A 21476-nucleotide genomic window follows, 5' to 3' on the forward strand; every position below is an offset into this window, starting at 1 on the left:
TCATATTTGGTCCATGCTTCTAATTTAGTACTAATATTCCCCCATTTCATTTCTTTGTACGTGTGATTATATGCTTCTGTGTTGCATGTTATAAAAAGTACCTGAAATAAAGTTCTGAATGACGTTTTTTATAACCTTAATATTCTCCTCTCTTTTTATTATTGCTTTACATGCTTGTATATGGCCAATAACTTTGTAATATTAATCTCATAATCTTATATTCTGCTTTCATGGCAACTTCCTAACAGTTGTTTGGGGACTACATATGGAATATATATATAATATAGCGTTCTAACTCTCTTGGCTGGTGCATTCACAGCAGTGTTTGTTATCCCAGTTAAATAAAGTAGCATGCTGTCAAGACATGGATGAGATTTTATCATAAAGCTTCATATGACAGCAGTATATGACTTATATTTTAACTCTTATTTCAGTTGCTTAGATAGGGCCATAAATGCTCAGCAAACGAACGAGTGTCATCTCAAATGAGTCTTCAGTTATGTTCTGTTTGTGCTATAATCCCCTGACATGGGCTGAGACACTGTGTACAAAATGTGCAACAAACACACATGCACAGAGCGCGAGGAGCACATTCATTTTTTCTTTCTTTCTTTTTTTTTTTTTTTAAGGACAGCAAGGGGTAAGAGGCACAAGGCTCCTCCCTGAGAGTTTGTGAAAACATTCCAGCAAAGTGAGAGCTGGTCAAAGAATTGGAAACTCTCTCAGAGCGGCCTCTTACTCTCTATATATACTTCTCACCTCTCTGCACATGTGGCTGCCTCTGTATATACAAGCCGTTTATAGGTCGTGTGAAGCTCTGAGGACAGCTCGGCAGGGGAACGCGTCAAAGGCGGAAAAACCTGGAGAAGTCTCTAAAATCTGGACAGACAAAGAAGCTCAGCTGTCCCATTAATCGGCTCACAATGAAGCCGGTGTTAGTCCTCCTTGTTTCCACAGCCTGGACTTTGACGGGAGCCCAGTATTACTACCAGGGGCTGATGGATTATCTGGAGAACAGGCTGTTGGCTATTGAGGTAAGAAGCAATCCCACTTTAAATGACTTGTAATTAACCAAAATATTGTTTGGTTTTTTTCATGCAGCACACAACTCTCTTAAGGAACACTCATTAAAAAATTAGCAAAGCCATTTCATATTTTTGAGTTCCCGATGGCCGCTGCCTCCTCCTCTTCTTTTATTTGAATTTAATGTCTTAACTAATGCAATCCAATTAATGCAATCTCTGCCCAGCTCATCAACTGTGCAGGGGCCTCTGGCGGAAACATCAGTCGATGCATGCAGGGCGGCTCTCCTCCTCATGCAACGCGCAGCTTCTGTTCGATGACATTACAGTTTCTTCAGTGTTTAAAGGCAATGACACCCCCAGTAATGAGTACAAGCCCAACCTCTGCTGCCATGGCATCCAACATCCCAACAGACTAATAGAAAGATGTAGAAAGGTAGAATGAATCTGTATAACAACAGAGTGCCTCAGGGAAGGGGTGAAATTACTGAGAGTTCAGTGTTGTTTTTTTAAGGATTATTATGTGTCATGAAAGACAGCAAGCGAAGTTTGTGTAAGGAAAGATATTTCTGTTGGCTTAGGTTTGAAATGCAAGAGGATTACATGTTTGGTTACCTCAGGGAGCAATTTCAGTGAACTCTAATTTAAATAACTCCTTTAATGTATTCTTTTGGAGTACATTTTCTGAGTCTTAATTTTCTTTTTCATCATCCGTGTGGCTGTGATGCAAAAAAGACAATCATGAAGCTGTTATCCTGCATGAAATGAATCATCTATTTACAGCAAAAGCCTGCTCACTTCGCCCCCCGTGGCTTCCCTCCAGTCTCAATTCCAATATGCTGGCTTAACGTCTGCGTTGATACGAACACGGCATTTCATCAGCAAGTTTTTTCATTGAACTTTCATTTTCATTTGACCACAGGCCCACAGCAAAGCAAAGGGAGAAAATGAAACAGAGAGACGGATGAGACAGTGGAGGAACCGTCTGACTGTGTCAATCACCACACTGAGAAACACAGACTACTGTATTCTATTTGGTGACCGTAGTGAAGCTTTGATTGAAACAGGCACATCTTACCAGCTGAAATTTATTATGGCAGGCAACAGGACTGAGGCTGCAGTCAGTCGAACAGTTGTCTTTGCTTAGTAAAGTCCCTAACTGAGTGAAATGACCTGGAAGTATCTAAGCGGCAGCCATGATAAGAGCTAGTCAAACTCTGTAAATGCCAAAGAAAGGTGCTTCAGTGCCTGTCTTATCTCCTTTAGCTAAGGAAACACTGAATTATCTTTTATGAAAGGAAAGAAGATAATGCCATCCCACAATTCTTTGCAGCAGCAACATTTATGCCGTGTTCCATTTACATCTGAGGTCATGGACACGCAGGGGCTCTGCTGCTGCATCCTGGTTGGTTTAAAGAGATACAAATAAGCCACAGCACTTTTTTTGTTTGTTTGCTTTCAGCCAGACTACTCTGCAGCGCAAACACGGCACAGTGGACAGTGACTCGTTCTCTACTTATTCTCCTCACACCACAATTTAGTTTCTTAATTTGTTCCCAGTCCCCTGGATAATTTTAAGGCTTCATCATGTGTATGAATATAGATTTTTAACCTTTAAGTGATCCAAAGTTATTGCAATTAATCGTGAGGGGAACAGCAATTTCTCTACCAAATTTAATGGAAATATAACAAATATATGTCAAAATATTACACTAAAACCATAAATGTTATGCTTGTGGTGGCAGTAGAGGAAAAGTCAGGGATCACCTTAATCATTAGGATTCATCCTCTGGGGACTATGCACAAGATTATAGGGCAATTTGTTTAACCGTTGTCGAGATATTTTGGTATGAACCAACAGACCGCAGTCCCTGAAGCCATGGTGCTAGTGTGGCTAAAACATTGCACAAAGTAAACATTTTCCTGGTTAGGTGGATTTTGTAAATAAAAACTTTAAAACCTCATCTTGCACTAGGATACATTACAGCACTTGTTTTTCTCTTCCCATGTCTCGCAGGACCGCATGCAGTTTTGGCACGAACAGTCCCATCGCTACCACACAGAGCTGCTGGATTTCAAAAAGCTCACTGCTGAGACCATGGATGGGCTGAGGAAGGAGCACAGCATGCTGTTCAAAGACCTGGAAGGAGCCACGGTCCGAGTGGACCGGGTGGAGCGAGAGATGGACTACGTGGAAACCCAGACGTCGCCTCGGGCCTGCACAAATAAGGCAGACAAGGTGGTGGAGCGGGGGGTCTGGGGGCTGGAGGAGAGCAGAGAGGAAGAGGAGGACGAAGACTGGGAGGAGCTGCAGCCCAGAGTCTCTGGTGAGCTGCAGGGAAACACAAACACACTTCAGCCAAACGTTCCTCTGCAGGGTGGCTGCGTTTGATCTTCATTTTCATTCATGACGGAGCCCTGGCACAGTCAGAACCTCTAGGAAATATATAAGATGTATGATGTAGAGTTATATTCAACATTACACATCTCATCAGGCACTATACCACCCCCTTTTTTTGCTGAGTTGCTGTCTTGGAAAGGCCATGCCACTGGAAAATGGGAAACAAACACAGTGCTGTTACAAGTCATTTAACGAAGTGCTTTGAGTCAGTGGGCAGTCATGTTTTCCAGGAAAAATGTGGCTTCATGAAACTCATTTATTTCAGCAGCACTACTCCTCTGTTTGTGCTGCTGGAGCGCAGCGTTTGTCTTTATAATCTCCAGATCCAAAGGCGTGCTGCCTACAAACAGAGCTGACATACAGCTGCTGCTCTGAGTCATTTACCCAGGTAACACTGGGATTTATAACCCGACGTGGAAAGTTGTGAAAGCAGATTTTAATTCCATGAAACACATCAGACTTTATATTGGCAGATTTCACTGAATGTGCCACATTAAGCAACAGATCTATATTTTTGTGCTAATTGGTTCCAAAAGCTAAACCCCAGATGACAGATCATTAAATTCCTTTGGTTCCATTTACACAGACTCTCCTGACAAAGCAAATGAGAAAAATATTGATTGCTTTATTATTCTTGCTGACTTAATTAGACAATCAATTACACATAAACTCAAGAATTATCTAGAAATGTCATAAAACCTCTGTTTGGTATCATAATGCTAGTCGTGCTCTATGTAATTAAGGGACATTTCTTGCATTCAGACTTCTAAATACAACTCAGATGATGGTACAATGCCGAATAAAGGCTTCTCTATTAGCTTCTGTGTGCAAATATCTCCTGTGCAATCTGGAGCTGTGTCACTGCAGAGAGGAGGGACAGGAAACTACCCTGAGGTCAGCAGCAGTACTCTCCAAGCTCATGTTCGTAGGAGTGAGGTCTGCACACAGTGATCCATTGTGAAATGTCTGTGACGTGACCCAAAACGAACTTAGCTGCATTGTAGAGACACCACTTCCGATTTGTGTGAGCATAGTGCTAATATTGCTCCGGGACACATCAGCGGGGAAAAAAAAGCGCGGTATTATTCTTTCTTCTCTTAACTGAAAGCATCTTCATGTTGACCGTGTCCTGCGCTCATACTTCATCTTATTATGATTCTGTTTGTCCAATTTCCTCCTGACTGGTTTGAATTTGCCTTAATTTAGAGAGCCTGATATTGACTGCTGCAGGCTGAATAAAGTTTTCTAAATGTTAGGCTGCAAATACACATTTCAGTAGGAGAATGGCTCTTTATTGAAACATACTAACGGAACTAATTGTGACAGGGGATTTAAATGTCAATTCAATTAGTATAATTATATTAACTTCACACCTGTGAAATAGTTTTGCAGCCTTTCCAGTTTCCAGTTTTCTCCTTTTTTCCTTTTAAAGGATGATTCCAGTATTTTTTGATTAGTGACTTACTGTTGTCATTATTTTCCAATTTGTTTGACAAAAACAGTAATTTTACCGAGTGGAACACAGGAAGTGCTGGAGCCCCGCTGTCTTGACTAGTTGGTTTGTCTGTGTTATGTAGTAGTATGTAGTACTTTTACTTATGTAAAGTGTCTGGACACTTCTTCCAGCCATGAAAGTCACACAATAACACAAACCAACCAACCAATCAAGGCAGCGGTGCTCCAGCATCTCCTGTGTTCTGCTTGGAAAAATTACTGTTTTTGTCAATGGAATCTGTTAGTAATATATATATATATAGGGATGTTTCTGGACAAAAAGGATCTGGTTCTTTAATAAAAAGAATCCTATCCATAATGTCAGATCCTTAGAATAACAATCTGAGTTTGTCAGTGAGAAAAACAAGCACTTTAGTGGACCATTGGATTACATTACAGCAGCTCAAAAATATGGGAACATAAGGTTCAGAAATATCAGCGTTGTACTTTAAGTGGATTTAAAGACCCTCAAAACATTTCAAATCATACATTTTTCTCTAGAATAATAAATAATCATGATTAAATGAGCAGCAATCAAAGTCAACATTTGAAGTCTTCATTATATATACTTTACCAGGACTGTGTTCGTGTGGTTTGATTGACAGTTGAAAAAATGTTGCTCAATGTGGCTCCATGCTTTCGGATATATAGATATAGAAATATTCTAGATGTTTCATGTGACTCTTCACACATTACCTCAAAGTTCAACCTGATATTAATGGTGTCTTTGGAAACTTAGGGATCCCTGCTTGAATTTTAAACAAGGTTCTGTGGGTGTGAACAGCATTTGCACTGCACAGCATGAGTTTGTAACGACAGGCCCATCAGTCGTGGGGTTTCCTCATTCAGATTCTTGAGATGAGCTATGGGGTCCTAGGTGGATTGGACTGGGTGTCTCCACATACCAAAGTGGAATACTTGGCATTTAAAGTGTTTGAAGGGTGGTGTTTCCTTTTTTTTCACCTCTCCAAAACCAAAAACACAGGGCCAGAAGTAAAAGCAATGGATAAAAGAGTGTGTTTTTCTGCTCAAACGTAGGTTTGAAATCATCAGCATGTCCAACTAATTTAGTACCACAGGTTTTTATGTACGCGCTGGGTGTTGGCTGGATAGCCAACTACTTTCTTACTGTTTCAAGTCACATCTCCATCACTTTTTCTAACATTATAACTTTAATCTTAATTGGATAAAGGATTTTTGTCATTGGACGTCTGGATCTCCGCCCAAGAGCAAACTGAGAAAATCAGAGAATTGCTGATTTTTTACCATGGAACTGCTTTATTCAGTGTTTCTACTGATTTCAATAACTTGGTCCATATGCTTTTTAGAGGACGTTGTATGCACTTGTGGAAAACCCTGCTACAAACACTAGTATCCTAATGTTACTTCCAAGGCCAAGGAATACGTAAATAAAAGCTGATAGCAGCTGATACTGGGTGCTGTCGGATTCTAGGATAACGTCCTGCTTTTTGTTGCAATTACTCCAGCAACCCTCACCACAAATAGTTCTTAAATAAAACCAAGAGGTAATACCGAACTGGCCAGTTCTTCCACAGTTATTGCTGCGCACAGAAACGTTACCCTTCTCTTTATGTTTTCTTCCTTCTGCAGACTGTGTGGAAATTATCTCTGGCATCAGATCAGTGAAGATCCTGAAGAGAGTGGGCAGTCCCAAGGGCATGTGGACCAGAGACCCCAAGTCATCCAGGGTGTACGTCTTTAACGGGACATCAGGAGACGTTATCTACCAGTTTAACTCTGTACGTGACTTCTCTGGCTCTCCGGGCGTCACCGGCAGCAGACAAATCAGGCTGCCGTCTGAGTGGAATGGCCCTGGCGGCGCTGTTTATAATGGCTATTTGTACTACATAAAACAGGAAGCTGATACAGACGTGCAGGTGGTCAAATATGACCTGCTACGTGGCTCTGTGACAGATACTGCCATGTTCCCCGTGGAAAGCCACGCTACCGTTTACAACCTCAACCCAGAGATTGTTGCGGACCTCGCAGCAGATGACGAGGGCCTCTGGCTCCTGTACGCCATCAGTGACAGCGAACCAAACATCAACCTTGCAAAGATGGACCCTGCCACGCTCGATATAGAACAAATCTGGGACACCCGGTGCCCGAGGGAGAACGCGGAGGCGGCTTTCGTGGTATGTGGGACCGTCTATGTCGTTTACAACACCCGCCTGGCCAGCCGCTCCCGGGTTCAGTGTGTGTTTGACGTCAACGACATGGTAATCAGCGAGGAAGCTCCTCTGCTCTACTTCCCCAGGAGGTACGGAGCCCACGCCAGTCTGAAATACAACCCCGAGGAGAGACAGCTTTACGGCTGGGATGACGGCTACCAAATAATTTACAGACTCACCATGAAGAGGAAACTCCTAGTTTGACAGCAAGGAAGTGGTGTCATGTTTTCAAAGGCAAGGATGAAAAACAACATGCTATCCGCCTTATTCTTAGTCCCATGATACTTTGCATGAATTATGGGACTTCCAGTTATTCCTCTCACTGAGCAGGCGTCTGCAGTAACGATATGCAGTGTGACTTTTAGAGATTTTTGGGAAATAAATGATGTGTGAATACAGTCGTAAAGCAAGAAGTTAGATATTTTTGGAATACGCTAATTCACTTTCTTGCCAAGAGTTAGATGAAAAGATTGATACCACTCTCATATCTCATAGTAAAGCCACCACCATCTGTTGGGTAGCTTAGCTTAAATAACCTAGCTTTGCCTAAAAGCATCTCACTTTTGAGCATGTTTTACCCCCTTTTTATATCTGTATTAGGGTGATTTGTTGTTTGCACACTTTGTTTTTTGTATTGATTAAACAAATGAGGAATAACATATTAATTAATGAGGTCTAGAGCTGCTAGAAGGTGGATTTTTGTTACCTTAGGACAGAGACAGGCCAGCTGTTTCCTCTCATTTCCAGTCTGTGCTAAGCTAAGCTAAGCTAAGCTACCCAGCTGCTGTTGGTGGATTCATATTTAGTGTACTTCTCATCTAACTCTAGTCAGAAAATGGTCCACCATTTGAGTTAGTAACGAGGCTAAATATTCTACTTTGTGTTGTTTGAGGCCACTTCTTCAGGTCGCCCTCCTTAGGAGAAAGTAAAGGTATGATTGTATTTTTCTTTTGCTGAGTAAAAGGAAGACACCTGTAGCATGATGCTAACTCTCACAAGACACCAGTTCAGTGACAGGAATAACTAGAAATCACTACCTGTAATTTAAGCACGGTATCATGGGGCTAGGAGTGAGGTTGATACCAAAATCTTTTGGTAGTTTTGCACTTACCTCACAGTCTATAGACTCTCCAATCATGGTAGATTTAATACAGATCACAGATATCATCATACATTTTTAAATATATAAATAAATCAGTCTTTGGACATATTCATTTTTATCCTTCTCTTATTGTGTAAAATATCAAAAAACAAACAAAAAAGGACAAGGAAATGCCACAGTTTATTAGAGGCTGTCAAGTCTTACTGCTGTGTGGTATGTGTGTCCTCTCCTCATTTAATTTGACCATTTGATTCAGTAGAAATCTTATTTCCTTTGTGCCCGCTCCTGCTTGTTAAGCCTCTGGCTGTGCTGCTTTTATATGATGTGTTTGCCACAAAACTAACAATGCCAAGACCGTTTTTGCATAAGTCTTTTAATCAAAGAAAAAAAATCAAGTCACAGAACTGATAACACATCACACCCCATGGGAGAAAAAACAACCAACTCTTCTCTGCTGCTGATTTTCAGACTTGTTGAAACAAACTAACAAAAAAAAAAGGACAAATTGTGGCGGAAATACTGTATGCTATTTCAGTTTACTTTATTACACACTGGGTCACTCATATTGTGAGTCTTGATAATGATCTAGAATCTAAAATGAACTCATAATAGACTTTTGTCTGAACTAACAACTGTTGATGTCGATCACCAGAACGTTTTCTCAAACATTTCTATTATTACAAATACAAAATGTTCAATAAAAAACTGGAAAGTCAGTGCTATCATAACAGTTGGAAGGGATACAAGATCATATCAAGAAACGTTACAATATTAGGCAAAGCTAGAAGGTCTTGAAACAGTCCATAAACTGAGGCAATTGATTTAACAGGTTTCTTCTACTATGAAAACACACACCACATATTCAGAGAAATATATGACCATCATAAAGCACATGTTCAAAAAAGAAAGGTGGAACAGAAACTACGTTAGTATTCAACCACTTGTTTCAAATTTTACACTTAAATAAGGTATAAGAAATCTATGAATAATGCCATTATTAGTATTAGTCTAGAGAGAAATTTCACCATCAAAAACAACAGTGTGTGATTCAAACTGTCACGTCTGTGGAGGGGTGTTGATGCCGTGATGGATTACGTCAAGCACGAACAATAACGCGCTGACTCATTCGCGCTGTAACAAGTGCCAATTAGAGAAATGCCACTGCTCTGTAGATGCTGACCTGTCCACCCCATCAGCTGCCCCCGCGCTGTCGTCTCCGCCTCGCACCCACACCGAGGCACTGAAGCAGCTTCGCTCTGCGTAAGCTAACCCGTGAAGGAAATGGCCAAAACAGATCCTACAGGGTCTGCTGAACGCATCTGTTCGTGTCTTGATGTCTGGCCAATGACATTTTCACAAACTCTGTGATATATAACGTGTCCATTGCGTTCTGCGACTGAGAGACACAGTCTGAGCTGTAGTATTACTTGTCTCTCTGGTGCTGAGCGAGGCACCAGCAGTCTAGACTAGTCTAAGCCAGCGCCAAGAACATTGTCACATATCAGATTAAGGATGCCGTTGGCCGCTGTTCAATAAATGCCCAAGAAGAAATTATCTGTACAAGCCCTCCCCAATATAATCTGTGGATGTTTCCTGGCCTGAATGTACTGATTATATCTGTGTTTGCCAATTACAACAACAACAACAACAAAACTTTGTGTTCCAGTGGAGGGTAAACCTGAAACTGAAAGTAATGTTAACCATAAAAATATACAGAACCTCCTTTACAATATGTTTTAATTAAAAGCTGTTGACAGGTTTCCCATTATAATCAACAAAGGAAGCAGCAGGGGGGTAGAAACTCTTCATCACAACCTTGTGATCGTATATATATATGGAAGTATTCAGTATTTAGAAATACGTTGGACGTTGGAGTTTACCCGGGTTCAACGGGTATTCCAGTTGAAACGTCCAACTAGGAATTCAGAAATTCTGACTTTGGAGTACAGCTGGAACGCACCATAAAGCAACCTGCTGGAAACCACTCAGATTCTCATTAAGAGGTGACTTTAGCTGCTTTCACACATGCACGACAAATCTGAACTTTTCCCGGCGGAGCTTTATGTGTGAACGCAAATATCCGTGTGAGTCAGACCAGGCGAATGAAGTGGATTTCATCCTGCCAGTCTGCATAACGTCCAGTTGAACGAATGTGAGAATAGAGCAGGTAATTATCTGGCAAGCGTTTCCCCTGTATTAGCTAACACCTGAAGCTCCAAACGCATGACAAACTGATGACTTATGCATTAATCACGAAGCTTGAAAAAGGGTTGCAATATTCATTAACCAGCCATAAACCAACAGTAACAGTATGAGCTGTCTAACCCAAAAAAAGTTTCTTAGTCACCATGTTTCTGTGCAAAACAATCCTCCATCTCATTAAATCTGACAAGAACACTAGCTTCTAATAGTTTATTTTTCTACATGGGATGTTAAAATTTTTCTGATTTGTTTAGTTTATGCTACAAAAACAACTTTTCATGGTTAGCTCCAAGTAATTTGTTGTCTTCCCCTCGTGTGCGCTCACATCTCATGATAATGTCGCTGGGACACTTGTGTGTTACAGCAAAACAAAACTACTACTACTACAGGAGTTAAACTAGAGGAAAATAATGTAAGTAGAAGCCAAATTGTCATGTTCTCCTCTCAAAGCTTATGGAAGCCCATTTCTGCCAATGTTATGTGGAAAAAAAAGATTGAGCAAGTCAGATTAACGAGAAACATTCTCAAAATAATTATTTTAATATCTCAGAATAATGAGAGACACTCAATCATTATTTCGAGAACGTTTCTCATTTTTATGACTTGCACATCTTCGGTAATGGACTTCCATACACAGCTACGTGGAACTTCCATTGTGTAATATTTTAAATTAAAAAATACTAATGAGTTACTGTTTTTCACCAGAACAATTAGTGACTTCTTGAAGTTATCATAAATATAGTAAATAAGTAAGTGGACCCTTTAAAGGAAGTTTACTGATACAAAGAAATCTGATGTAGTAGTACTCAGCTGCAGTCTTTTCTTGTATCTTCAAAAATAATCCATTTACCATATGTTGCAGATGAAGCATCTGGATGGCTAATCCACGGACACATTATCCCTGTACAACAGCATGATTAATGACAGGATAAACATCAAGAAAGCTGCATGTTTCTAAGTTTCTCAGGTTTTTCTCAGTCACCACCACCAACAAAGCTACATATATTCAAAATGTCAATATTTTTCTTTTTTCTTTTTTGTGTTTTTATTTTTTAATCTATACCTATCATCATATCTTTTATGATTTCTCTGTTTGGAAAATCAAAACGTACATACAGTAACCGGCAGATGGCTATACATGAAACTATACACATCCACCAAAACCTGTTCAGAGAAAGACAAAGAAGAGTGTTTGTCGGAAGGAAAACTTGAGCGTTTGTGTGTTGAGTTTTCACTTGGAAGAAAAGAGGCGACACTGCTCAAAAGCAAATGTTAAACAGAGGAAGTAAGGCTGTGTAAAGTGTGCTCACAATTTCCCTGTTTGCAGTAACCTCCAGAGCTCCGTTGACGAAAAAGCTTTTTTCTGTCAAAATGGCTCTTTTTCTTTTTTAGGTTGGTTTTTAGTCGTAGTATGAGCTATTTGTGCCTTCATCAGGCAGTTTAACCATCTGCTTCTTGTGCTGAGAACTGAAATGAACTGAAATCAGCGACAACTCTGCAGCCAATTTGCTCTTGTGTGAATACCAGAAATCCTGTTGTTTCCTCCTCCTCTTCATTATGTTAAATCTGTTTGTCACGGCTGCTTGTGAATCCACGCTAAAGCTTCATATTGTGAAGTTGGAGATCAGCTAATTGCTTATGTTATTGATGAAACTGGAAGTACAGTGAACTCAGCTGGAGCTTTGAAACTCATTTCAGTTTTTTTTTGTTTTTTACAAACAATGCCTGATGGAGCGTTTTTTTGTTTTTTTTTTGTTTGTTTTTTTTTTTTTTTTTACATCTACTAGTTCCAAAATGCTACAGTTCAGTGTTGTTTTATGCTTGTGCAGCAAAAAATTCAGAGTGTGTGGAGTTTTTGAAGTCGCCTCAGATCCTGTTTAAGATCGTCTCTTTTTCAAACCCTCTCTGAAACGTGTCCTCAGCTTCCCTCTGTGAAACTTCTGCTGCTTTCAGGGAGCGATACGCGACTTGAGTTTTTCCATCAGGGCTGAGCTGAATCTTCAGTGTTTGGGAAAAGTCTCCTGCGAGGACACTGAGATCCATTCGCCTCAGGCCCCCGGACGGACAGCTCAATATTAAATGTCTGCAGACCGCGATGTCCACAGCCAATCTCCTCTGAGGACAGGGAGGGCAACTCTGGGTCATCACGACACCCACATTTCAAATCAGAGACCCTAAAACTTTAACCCGAAAAGACTGCGCGAGTCACACAACTAACTGACTGACGGTGGTCCTAGATCAGTTCTTGGGAGTGCTCTGGGACTAGACTTTGAGGAAGGGAGGGACAGAGAGGGAGAAGGAGAGAGGGAGGGAGGGAGAGACAGTGGGGTTGTGTTTCTCCTCAATCAGACAGACAGGAAGTGGATCAGCAGGAGGGAGGAAACCCCCTTCTGGGCTGCTGGGTCACAGGTGGCTCTGCTCAGGGACTGGCAGGGGGCCTGGGTGAGGGGCAGGAGCCTTGGCTGTCAAAGCTGGCTGTCCTCGCCTTCCACTGCAGGACACACACACACAAGGCAATGATTCATAGGGCATATGCTGCTTTTTTTTTTTTTTTTTTTACAGCACTGTCACTCTCAGGTCACTTTCAGCACAGTAACAAATATAGTATCTGTACAGAAGAGAGTATCTGTGCTCCAGAAAGAGAACAATAGTTTTCTTTGTTTAGGTTTTTTGTGAACAGTTTTTCATTTCATCTTCCTATTCAGTTTGGAGAGGGTACAGGAACACAGCATGAAAGAGACTATGAGTGTACTCGTGCAAGATACCTACATACAGTCTCATCGAAAACACAAAGGGGATATTATCAACACCTCTGTACTGGATCTTTACAATAACAAAGAATGATGAGAGAAGAAAATCAGATTACAGTGTGTCTAAAAACAATGCTACAAATAACAGCTAATATTAGGTTTTGTCACTCCTGTTTGGGGTTATAATGCTCTAAGCTTTGGAACCACATTTCCCTTAATGCTTTGGGGGATGTAAACAGGAAGTTTGTTGATGGCAGTTTTGAATTCAGTGAGTTATGCTGTGGATTACTACTTTTTTAGCCCATACTACCACCGTTAAAACTACGCTGAATTCGCTATTGGCAGTTCCTGTTTGCTTTAAATTTTTGGATGTACGGTCAACTAATACTGGATTATTTTGATGGTGAAGTGAACTTTAAAAAATATGATGATTCTCAGGCAAGTTTTGGGGTTATAAATGACTTCTACGCAGAGTTATGGATGTGTATTTGTTTTTGACATAGGAGATAGTGATATCCTCAGAGAGTGTAAGTCACACTTACTTTAAAAATATGTGTTTAGTGGTTGTGTGTTCAGATTTGATGCAAGTGGCTTAATCACTTCCATGAACTGTAATATGTGGTAGCTGCTGCTGCTGGTACCAGATCAGCAGACCACACTAAAATAACCAGTTGTTTTCAGAACACCTGCATCCATCTGTCCCTTTAACCTCATGCAGTATTTTTGCTGCCTCATGTCTCCCCCCCCCCACCCTGACTCCCTCCCTCCCTGTAACTCTCTGTTTCTGCCCTGGAGCAATACTCCTTAACAGGGCTGAGAAATACCAGCTAAGCCCCTGAATTCCTCATCCTAAATGATGGACACGTACAGAATAATCCTTTAAAAATGCTTCCCAGTCCCAAACCTACCTCCTTCTCAGATTTCTTGGACTCCAGCAGGGGGTGCCAGTGTGCAATGGGCTTGCGTGGATAAGCCAGCATTTCGTTCCAGTGGTCCCTGCCAAGTCCCTCGGCGTTGCATCCAACCCGCATCACGCCAATGATCTCATTGTGACCTACCCTGTGGGGACAAACACGTACTGTATAAATACATGTGACTTAACCTGACATGACATCTCATACATCAAACCGTTGTTTATAATTGCGCGAAGGGCATTTTGTAATCAAAGGAGACACAAGTCTGAATCCGGATGTCCTGCCGATTGATACGGCGAATCTGCCTCTGACTGTCTCTGTGACGCTCGAATTGACTCATCTCAGGAAGGCCGTCAAAGCAGATCTCTGCTCTGTTAACGACGTTTGAAGTGTAAATTAGAGCAGACTTTAGTTTTTCTTGACTTAATCACTAGATTATTAGCACAACCTGCTTTAATCCCAGACAAAGAAAACACATGGGGCTAGGTTTCTAATCCTGGGAGTGTCTGCTCCTTTCATACAACAGTTAAAAATAAACACACAGTCTGACCTTTAACACACACGTTCTGTTTCTGGTAGCTGTCTGCACTGCACCTACTTTTTCCCTTTCTTGTTATAGCTTCACATACACAAAGGTTGAGCAATAATCTCTTTCTCTTTCTTTGGTTTAAGACTTAAAAACACACGTTTAATAGTAATTTGTGTTTAATATTGTTTTAGATATTTGTTGAAAAAAGAAAAAAAGCAAAGTTTCTCATTTTTGAGTCATTTTTTTCTTTATTTTTACTTGAAAAATGACTGAAACAATCAGTAATTTACTCATTTGTACGTACAAATCGTAGTCCATGACAGAGATGTGCAGGCTGACGTGGTCCATGCTGTCTGGTGGGATGTCGAAGATGATGGCTTCATTGTAGGTTGGATTCAGAGTGTTCTTTTTTATGCTCGTCTTCTTCTTTTTCAAACGTCTCCCGTCGCATATGAGCGACACTTTGACGTAGGGATCTAAATGAGAGAGAGGAAAAGAGGACAGAGACACAAAAAGTGGCTTAACAGTTAAATATCATCATGTTTGGACAGTCTCCAAGTTATTTGTCTTCTTTAGCAATCTACCAGAGCAATAATTATCATGAGGATCAGGCTTCTGGGATTATTAAAAAACTGATTTTTCTTTGTTTGTCTTGACTGCCAAAACATCTTCAAAGATGTCCGTGAAGATGGAGCCATCAGTGGTCTATTTCATTACCCAGTGTGTCTTGTTTTGGTTTCTACTTAAGCATGAAAGCAACCCTGGAGGACGTGGCATCAGTAATGCGCATAAATGTACATGAGTCAACGCCTTGTGTAAACAAAGAGCATGGGAGGCCATAGATAGCTTAAGTAGCATGACTGTGAAAGCTTCCTGATGAATGCTGATTTCAATCTTCATCCGTCAGTGGCAAATCGCCTCGTATGATCCATTATGCCGTGTTTTAGTTTCAGACGTAAGCCGCCCTAAATCTATAAACAACAAACAAGAGTGCTCGCTTAGCAACCCCAATATGCTTGAAGGCACAATTTGATCGCCACGGGTTTACGATGCTCAGATTGAAATAATGGCAGACAGCTAAAACCCTAAAGACTCAAGAGGTGGGTGGGTGGTGGGGATTAAAAATTGTGACTCACATTAAAATCGTGAAATGTCATTAAACACGGGAGGGAGAGCGTCACGTTTGCCCCAAATTACACCTGAACCCTGGCATTAAAGGCGCAATAAACGCCACACTTTACAAGTGTTATCTGTCTTTTATGAAAACAAGGAATGGGAAAGTGAAACAGCAGTCGATTAAAATAAACAGGCCGCCTGCAACTATTTGCTGACAACGTCTTAATATCGCAAGTGTTTGAATATTAATAACTGCTGAAATAAACAACGCAGCAGTAGAGAGGGCTTTCCACTGTTTGTTCATTTTATCTGACATGCTTACAATTGGATATTCAAGGGGAGGAAAGAGGAAGGAGGGGGCGGGGGGTCATTTATTGTGACTCATTTGCAGCTGTATGTGAGTCACACAAACACACACCCAGCCACATACAGCCATAACACACACCTGAGTATCCAGTGATGTCCATGGCCTTGAGGTTCCTGCACTTGATGACAGTAAGTGTGAGTCTGCCTGCGGTGGGCAGGTAGCAAAGTGAGAACATGATCTCTCCAAGGTCGACACTTTCCTGTGAGAACACACACACAAGCAAAGGAAAAAAATCTCTTTCAGTTTCACATTTACATTCAGCACAGATACTATAATCCAGAGGGATATACATTAAATGTAGGGTCTCTTGCTCAAGGTCTGTTTCTGGGATCAATGCGATATTTTGTTCATAGTCTGGTCAGTGAAGCAGACAGCAAAAACTAGCAAAAGAAATACTTTTTTAAGTGAACAGTTGAGTTGTTTGTGGCCTGTCTAAACCTCTATCATAAAACTTATGGTGTCCTGTTGATAAATAATGTCAAATTCTCACCAGTGAGACTAGCAAACAAGTTTATTAGAGCTCAGATTACCCAGAAACATGTATTAGAGAGGTAATGAAAGAGTGAGCTGTGCTGGCCAATTTTTAATATAAGTTTCACTTTTATTTTAAGGCCATAGTTTGACATTTTGCAAAACGCAATTTCTTGCAGAGATTAAGACGAGATGATTGATACCACTGTCATGTCTGTGCATTAACTACGGCGCTTGAGTCTGGGGAGGATTATTTTAGCTTAGCATAAAGAGTGAAAGCAGAGGGAAACAGCTAGCCTGCGCCTCATACATGGTTATCTCAGTTGCTAATGGCCAAAAAAGTCTGAGGTTTATTCAAGAATATATATAAGTTTTCATGTATCACTTTTTGCAAATCATTTCTCTCTTGTGGAGCAGTTTATACTCCCAACAGAGAAGGTTATGTACTCTCTACTTTGGCTCTTTGTTCCTTGAAAGGTCGGCAATGTCAAGCTGGTTTGCCATTGGTCAATGGTCAATGGTCAATTTGTGGGTCAAACTTCAACAAAGATGAACTCAGCTAGAAAAAATAAGGTTTATGTTACCAGTATGCAAAAACACCAGCCATAGTGATTCTATTGGATGTAGTTTAAAGTTTTTAGGTTTTTAGTTTTAAATGCTGTTGTGACTGGCCCATTAATTAACATGGTGCTGAATTATTTCATTTGTATACTAATCGAAAATAAATGATTAAACAAATGAGATACAACATGTTAATTAGTAAACTTCAGAGGTTCTGGTGAACCTCAGACTGGCTGTTTCCCCCTGCCTCCAGCTCCATAATGAATGTACAGACTTAAGATCGATCCTCTCATTTAACTTTTGGCAAGAAAGCGAACAAGTGTATTTCCCAAACTGTCCACCTATTCCTTTAAAGGAAACTCTAAGTAAAAAACTTTGTGGGTTATTCTGAGATTCTTAGAACTCACTGTATTCAAACTCTGATACAGAACACAAAGACACAGAACAGCATTACTTGGTAATGAAGTTGTAAGAGGAAATATTGATCAGAAACATGAGTTTTCTCATGCACCCATCAAATCTAGGAAGAAAAATATTCAAGTGAGAAAAGGAAAATGAACAACTGGGCTTCACTTCAAGTCCTTCACGTTATCCAGCTGTCGATATCTCACTGAAGCAATCAGGTCTAATTCTGAAATTAAGGTTCATCAGCTGTATGCACTTACCAAACAGCCAATTTCCTCCTCCTCATTTCATTATCAAAAAACATTATTTCTGTTTAGGCATCCAGATTAAGGGATATCAAATTCACAGCTCAGTACTTTAACATAATGTAAACCAATTACCCACATACTCAACGAGTGAGTTTCCTTTTTAGAGGCTTGTATCATTAAGATCCCTCATGTAAGAATGTTTTATATAATCTAAATTACTTTTAAGACAAAAAACTTTCCAAGCACAGCCTGTCTACCAAGTCAAATATTAGCTTTCACTTGTGTAGAGACAGTCCTGCATGAGTCCCCTCTGAAATAATAGTCTCAAGTGCAATGAGAGTCCTGTTATCTGTCCCATGCGAGTTCTTAGCACCATCCTAGAAACAGTATTAAGGTCACGCAGACCCCTAATCACTCTGAATGAGCTTGGTGAGAGCCCCACTGATTGGCAAATCCCAACACGTCTGTCTGAGTGCAGCAGTCTTAATGTCTCTTCACACGTACAGCTGCGATTTGGCTTTCTCCGCTGAGGAAGTGAGGGATTTCTTTTGAAGGGTGTGAAGGTTCAGCCGTAATGTGTGAGCACAGCAGAAATGTCAAGTGTTGTAAAAGCATGAAGTGACACATTGATTGTCCTTCTAGACACACAGGCTTGTTTTGGTGCCAGTCTCCGTCACCTGTGCCGCATTAACCTTTTTTTATTTAGCCACGTTAGCGGTGACACTCTACGGACAACGATGATGGTCTGTGAATCAGTCCATCAGTCCACCACTTTGGTCCACACTAAAATATCTAATATAACAACTATCACAAGAATTGACTTTATTTATAGAGTACTTTTGTTTTATGACTTGATAGCTTGCTCACATTTAAGTGTCCTGAATAAAGAGGACCAGGATCCATGAAGTATCTCTATACCCCAAAGCACAATTTCCACTGAAAACTGTAAAATCAGATTGAAGAAAGCAGTATTTTATTATAAAAAGAAGGAATTTATACACATAAATGAGTATCTAGCATGTGGCCTATTTCCCTCTCTATTGTTGTGAAAATGATTCTGATGCACAAATCCTTTATTTATGTGCTACTTCCTGCCTTTAGTTATTATAAGAACTCCTTTTCATTGATCTGTTTTCCTTTGTTTATTCCATTAATTATTAGAAATAACCTCTTTCTCACGGCATCAAAAAGTTGTGATTTAAAACATATTGTGTACATAATGTGTTTGTATAAATGCTCCCACAGCTTAATATTACATGATCCTAGCTGCTGAGGATACTTTTAGATTACAGTAACCTACCTGTCACCTGTGCAGGGCTTTGGATTTGGATTAACCTGGGACTCGGCTTGGATTTAAAATCAAACCTGTGCTAAATTAACATGATGATCATTTCTGGTGTTGAGTTTAAAGACTCAGTGACTACTGGATGGACAACCATGAAGTTTGGTACAGACCTTTGTGTCTCTGCCAGGATGAATAGCTTTTCACCTAGCATCACCAATAAGAATTTCACTTTGTCCAATACTGTACTTTACATTTAGCACCAGTTAGCATTAGTTTAAAAACCTTTTGTCTGATACTTTAAGACCAATACCTGTGTTTAGCTTTAGCAAAATGTATGATGCTAAAACACTAAACTAAGATGGTGCACATGGTAAACAGTATACTGCTAAACATTGGCATGACACTATGAAGTGAGTATATTAGCATGCTAACGTTTGCATTTCACTCAAAGCACTGCTGTGCCAAAGTCGAGCGGAGTCTACTTCAAAAATCCACTGCTAAATCTGGTGTTATTTACTGTATTTACATTTACATTGCTTTATTTATTACACATCATTGATGACTTTTTACAAAGAATAAATACCTCTAGGTGTTTAGTCACTTCAACAGTTGATAAATAATCTCCCCCATTCATTTTAATGCTAAGCATGTGGAAACCTTCTTGAAATAGTCTGTTTGTGTTAACACACATGAGAAATAGTCTGAAGTCAATAAATAAACTGGTCTCCTTCAGACTCAGTCTTAGTACTGCTTCTGTGTTGGCGTTATTGATGCATATCTCTCCTTGATCTATGTACTGAGGAAAGCTGCTGGCTCTTTTCTTTCACCCCCTTCCCTCTGCTCAATACTGCCGTCTTTTTCACTCATTAAGCTGCACAGTGTTTTTAAAGCAGTGTCTTTATCTTACCCAAGACTTTCATTACACACCACTTCATGTTTGTTTTTTGTTTCTACTCAAGTCCCACCATCTGTGCATTCTTTATGTTGCCAATCTTGAATTTAATGTGAGCAAGGGATTTTGTCATAAAATCATTTGGTGGTTCAATAAAGTTTGTGTGCCAAGGAGAGGGACGTCTGCTTTTCTGCCTCCTAAGCAATAACGTTGAGATTATTGAACAATCCTTGAAGAAGCTCAAGTTCAACAACTGGAGGGAGGGAGGGTGTCTGATATAAGGGCACTGAGGAGGTGATAAAGTGATGAGGGCTCCAAGGTGCCTAACATGGTGCCAGAGACAAGGAACATTTAGTTTCTGAAACTGGCCCCTGGACATCAACAAGTAAGCATGAGTAAGCTGTGAGACACAAATATCCTTTTATGTTTGAGGTGTTAACGCCCCTGTGACTGCAACTAGTCCCTTTATGTATTTTAATAAGTAACTGTTATGTTTTTGTAGAATAAAAAACTGAACTTCACATCTGGTCCTTAACAATGCATATGCTGTTTGATGTATTTCTGATGTTTTGTTTCACATTAAAGGGCCAGACTTAATAACCTATGGCCAGATATTAAAAAAGAGATTCTCCAAATCTTTTCTTGTTGATTGGCTTTCAGTTTGTTAAAATTATTCATGTTAAATTACATATTCTGTGTATTTCGGCGGGTTAAAAGTGCTATGTGTAAGTATCTTAGTTTAAATTATCATCAGAATGTGAAGAAATTAGTTTTGATGTTATATCAAAGACGTCTATGTACTGTATTGTGTAGTGTGTAAGTTAGCATGCTAACCAGCTAGCGCGTTCCATCCTTGTAGTCTTGTAATACCACTTTGTACCTCAAGAGGCGATAGTGAGTTGCTGCCGTCAGTCCATCAGAGAGAATGAAGAAATAGAATGCTGGAATGGAACGTTAAAGGCAACAATGGCACCACCACCACCCGCTCGCAGCAAACCACATTTGGCGGCAAAGAAAAGAGTAGCAAAACAAGAGTTGACGCTGGCGTCGCTTTCCGCCATCTTGGCGAGTAAAGGAATGACGTTTGATGCTGAACTCGCAACGTTTCTCCTATTCTGGTACGTAAACAGCGTTTAATGTTAATGTTAGCCGTTCAGCAACAGCAAAAACTTATACATTAGCACTTACTAATTAATGAAATGTATGTATCATGTTCATGTTGTGATTAAATAATGATAGAGCTGAAAAATAAAAACAAATAGTTGTGATTGCATCCATTTTACACCATTGATTGAACTGTCAGAAGCTTTTCATGCAAAAATAATAAAAGAGCTGTAGATACTGTAAGAATCACTCATTAATTTACAAATAAAGGCAGACTGTGTTTCTAACATTCCTGCTTTAACCTGTTGAATCTCCAAGGGGTGGAAAAGTGTCGAATTAAAATTATTTACATTTTAAGTGTAGTGGTATTGCTCCAAGTATTCCTTTTTTTCATGACAGACATTTTGACTGATCATGGCAG

The 21476-nt window shown here is 40.1% G+C and overlaps 2 protein-coding genes across 2 annotated transcripts in view; one reads left to right on the forward strand and one right to left on the reverse strand.

Moving 5' to 3' along the window:
- Positions 1-489: 489 nt before the first annotated feature.
- olfml3a (olfactomedin-like 3a) lies at positions 490-8323 on the forward strand. The gene is made up of 3 exons (XM_018689191.2): positions 490-1034; positions 3040-3349; positions 6529-8323. The coding sequence occupies exons 1-3, from the start codon at positions 924-926 to the stop codon at positions 7311-7313; spliced, it is 1206 nt and encodes a 401-aa protein (XP_018544707.1). The 5' UTR covers positions 490-923; the 3' UTR covers positions 7314-8323.
- Positions 8324-8390: 67 nt separating this feature from the next.
- syt6a (synaptotagmin VIa) overlaps positions 8391-21476 on the reverse strand; it is a 78068-nt gene continuing 64982 nt past the window's right edge. The window contains exons 5-8 of the mRNA XM_018688934.2: positions 16168-16288; positions 14911-15082; positions 14072-14222; positions 8391-12904 (exon numbers count right to left, since the gene is read on the reverse strand). Coding sequence (XP_018544450.2) covers positions 12833-12904; positions 14072-14222; positions 14911-15082; positions 16168-16288 — 516 coding nt within the window. The 3' untranslated portion in view covers positions 8391-12832. The remainder of the gene's footprint in view (positions 12905-14071; positions 14223-14910; positions 15083-16167; positions 16289-21476) is intronic.

The sequence above is a fragment of the Lates calcarifer genome, linkage group LG6 (genome assembly GCF_001640805.2).
Source record: "Lates calcarifer isolate ASB-BC8 linkage group LG6, TLL_Latcal_v3, whole genome shotgun sequence".
NCBI classification, from domain to species: domain Eukaryota; kingdom Metazoa; phylum Chordata; class Actinopteri; family Centropomidae; genus Lates; species Lates calcarifer.

Excerpts from the sequence above, each read along its gene's own strand:
- olfml3a (XM_018689191.2), top strand. The coding sequence starts at position 924 with ATGAAGCCGGTGTTAGTCCTCCTTGTTTCCACAGCCTGGACTTTGACG. Across the intron at positions 1,035-3,039 it reads ACAGGCTGTTGGCTATTGAG|GACCGCATGCAGTTTTGGCA; the intron begins GTAAGAAGCAAT and ends CATGTCTCGCAG. Across the intron at positions 3,350-6,528 it reads GCTGCAGCCCAGAGTCTCTG|ACTGTGTGGAAATTATCTCT; the intron begins GTGAGCTGCAGG and ends TTCCTTCTGCAG.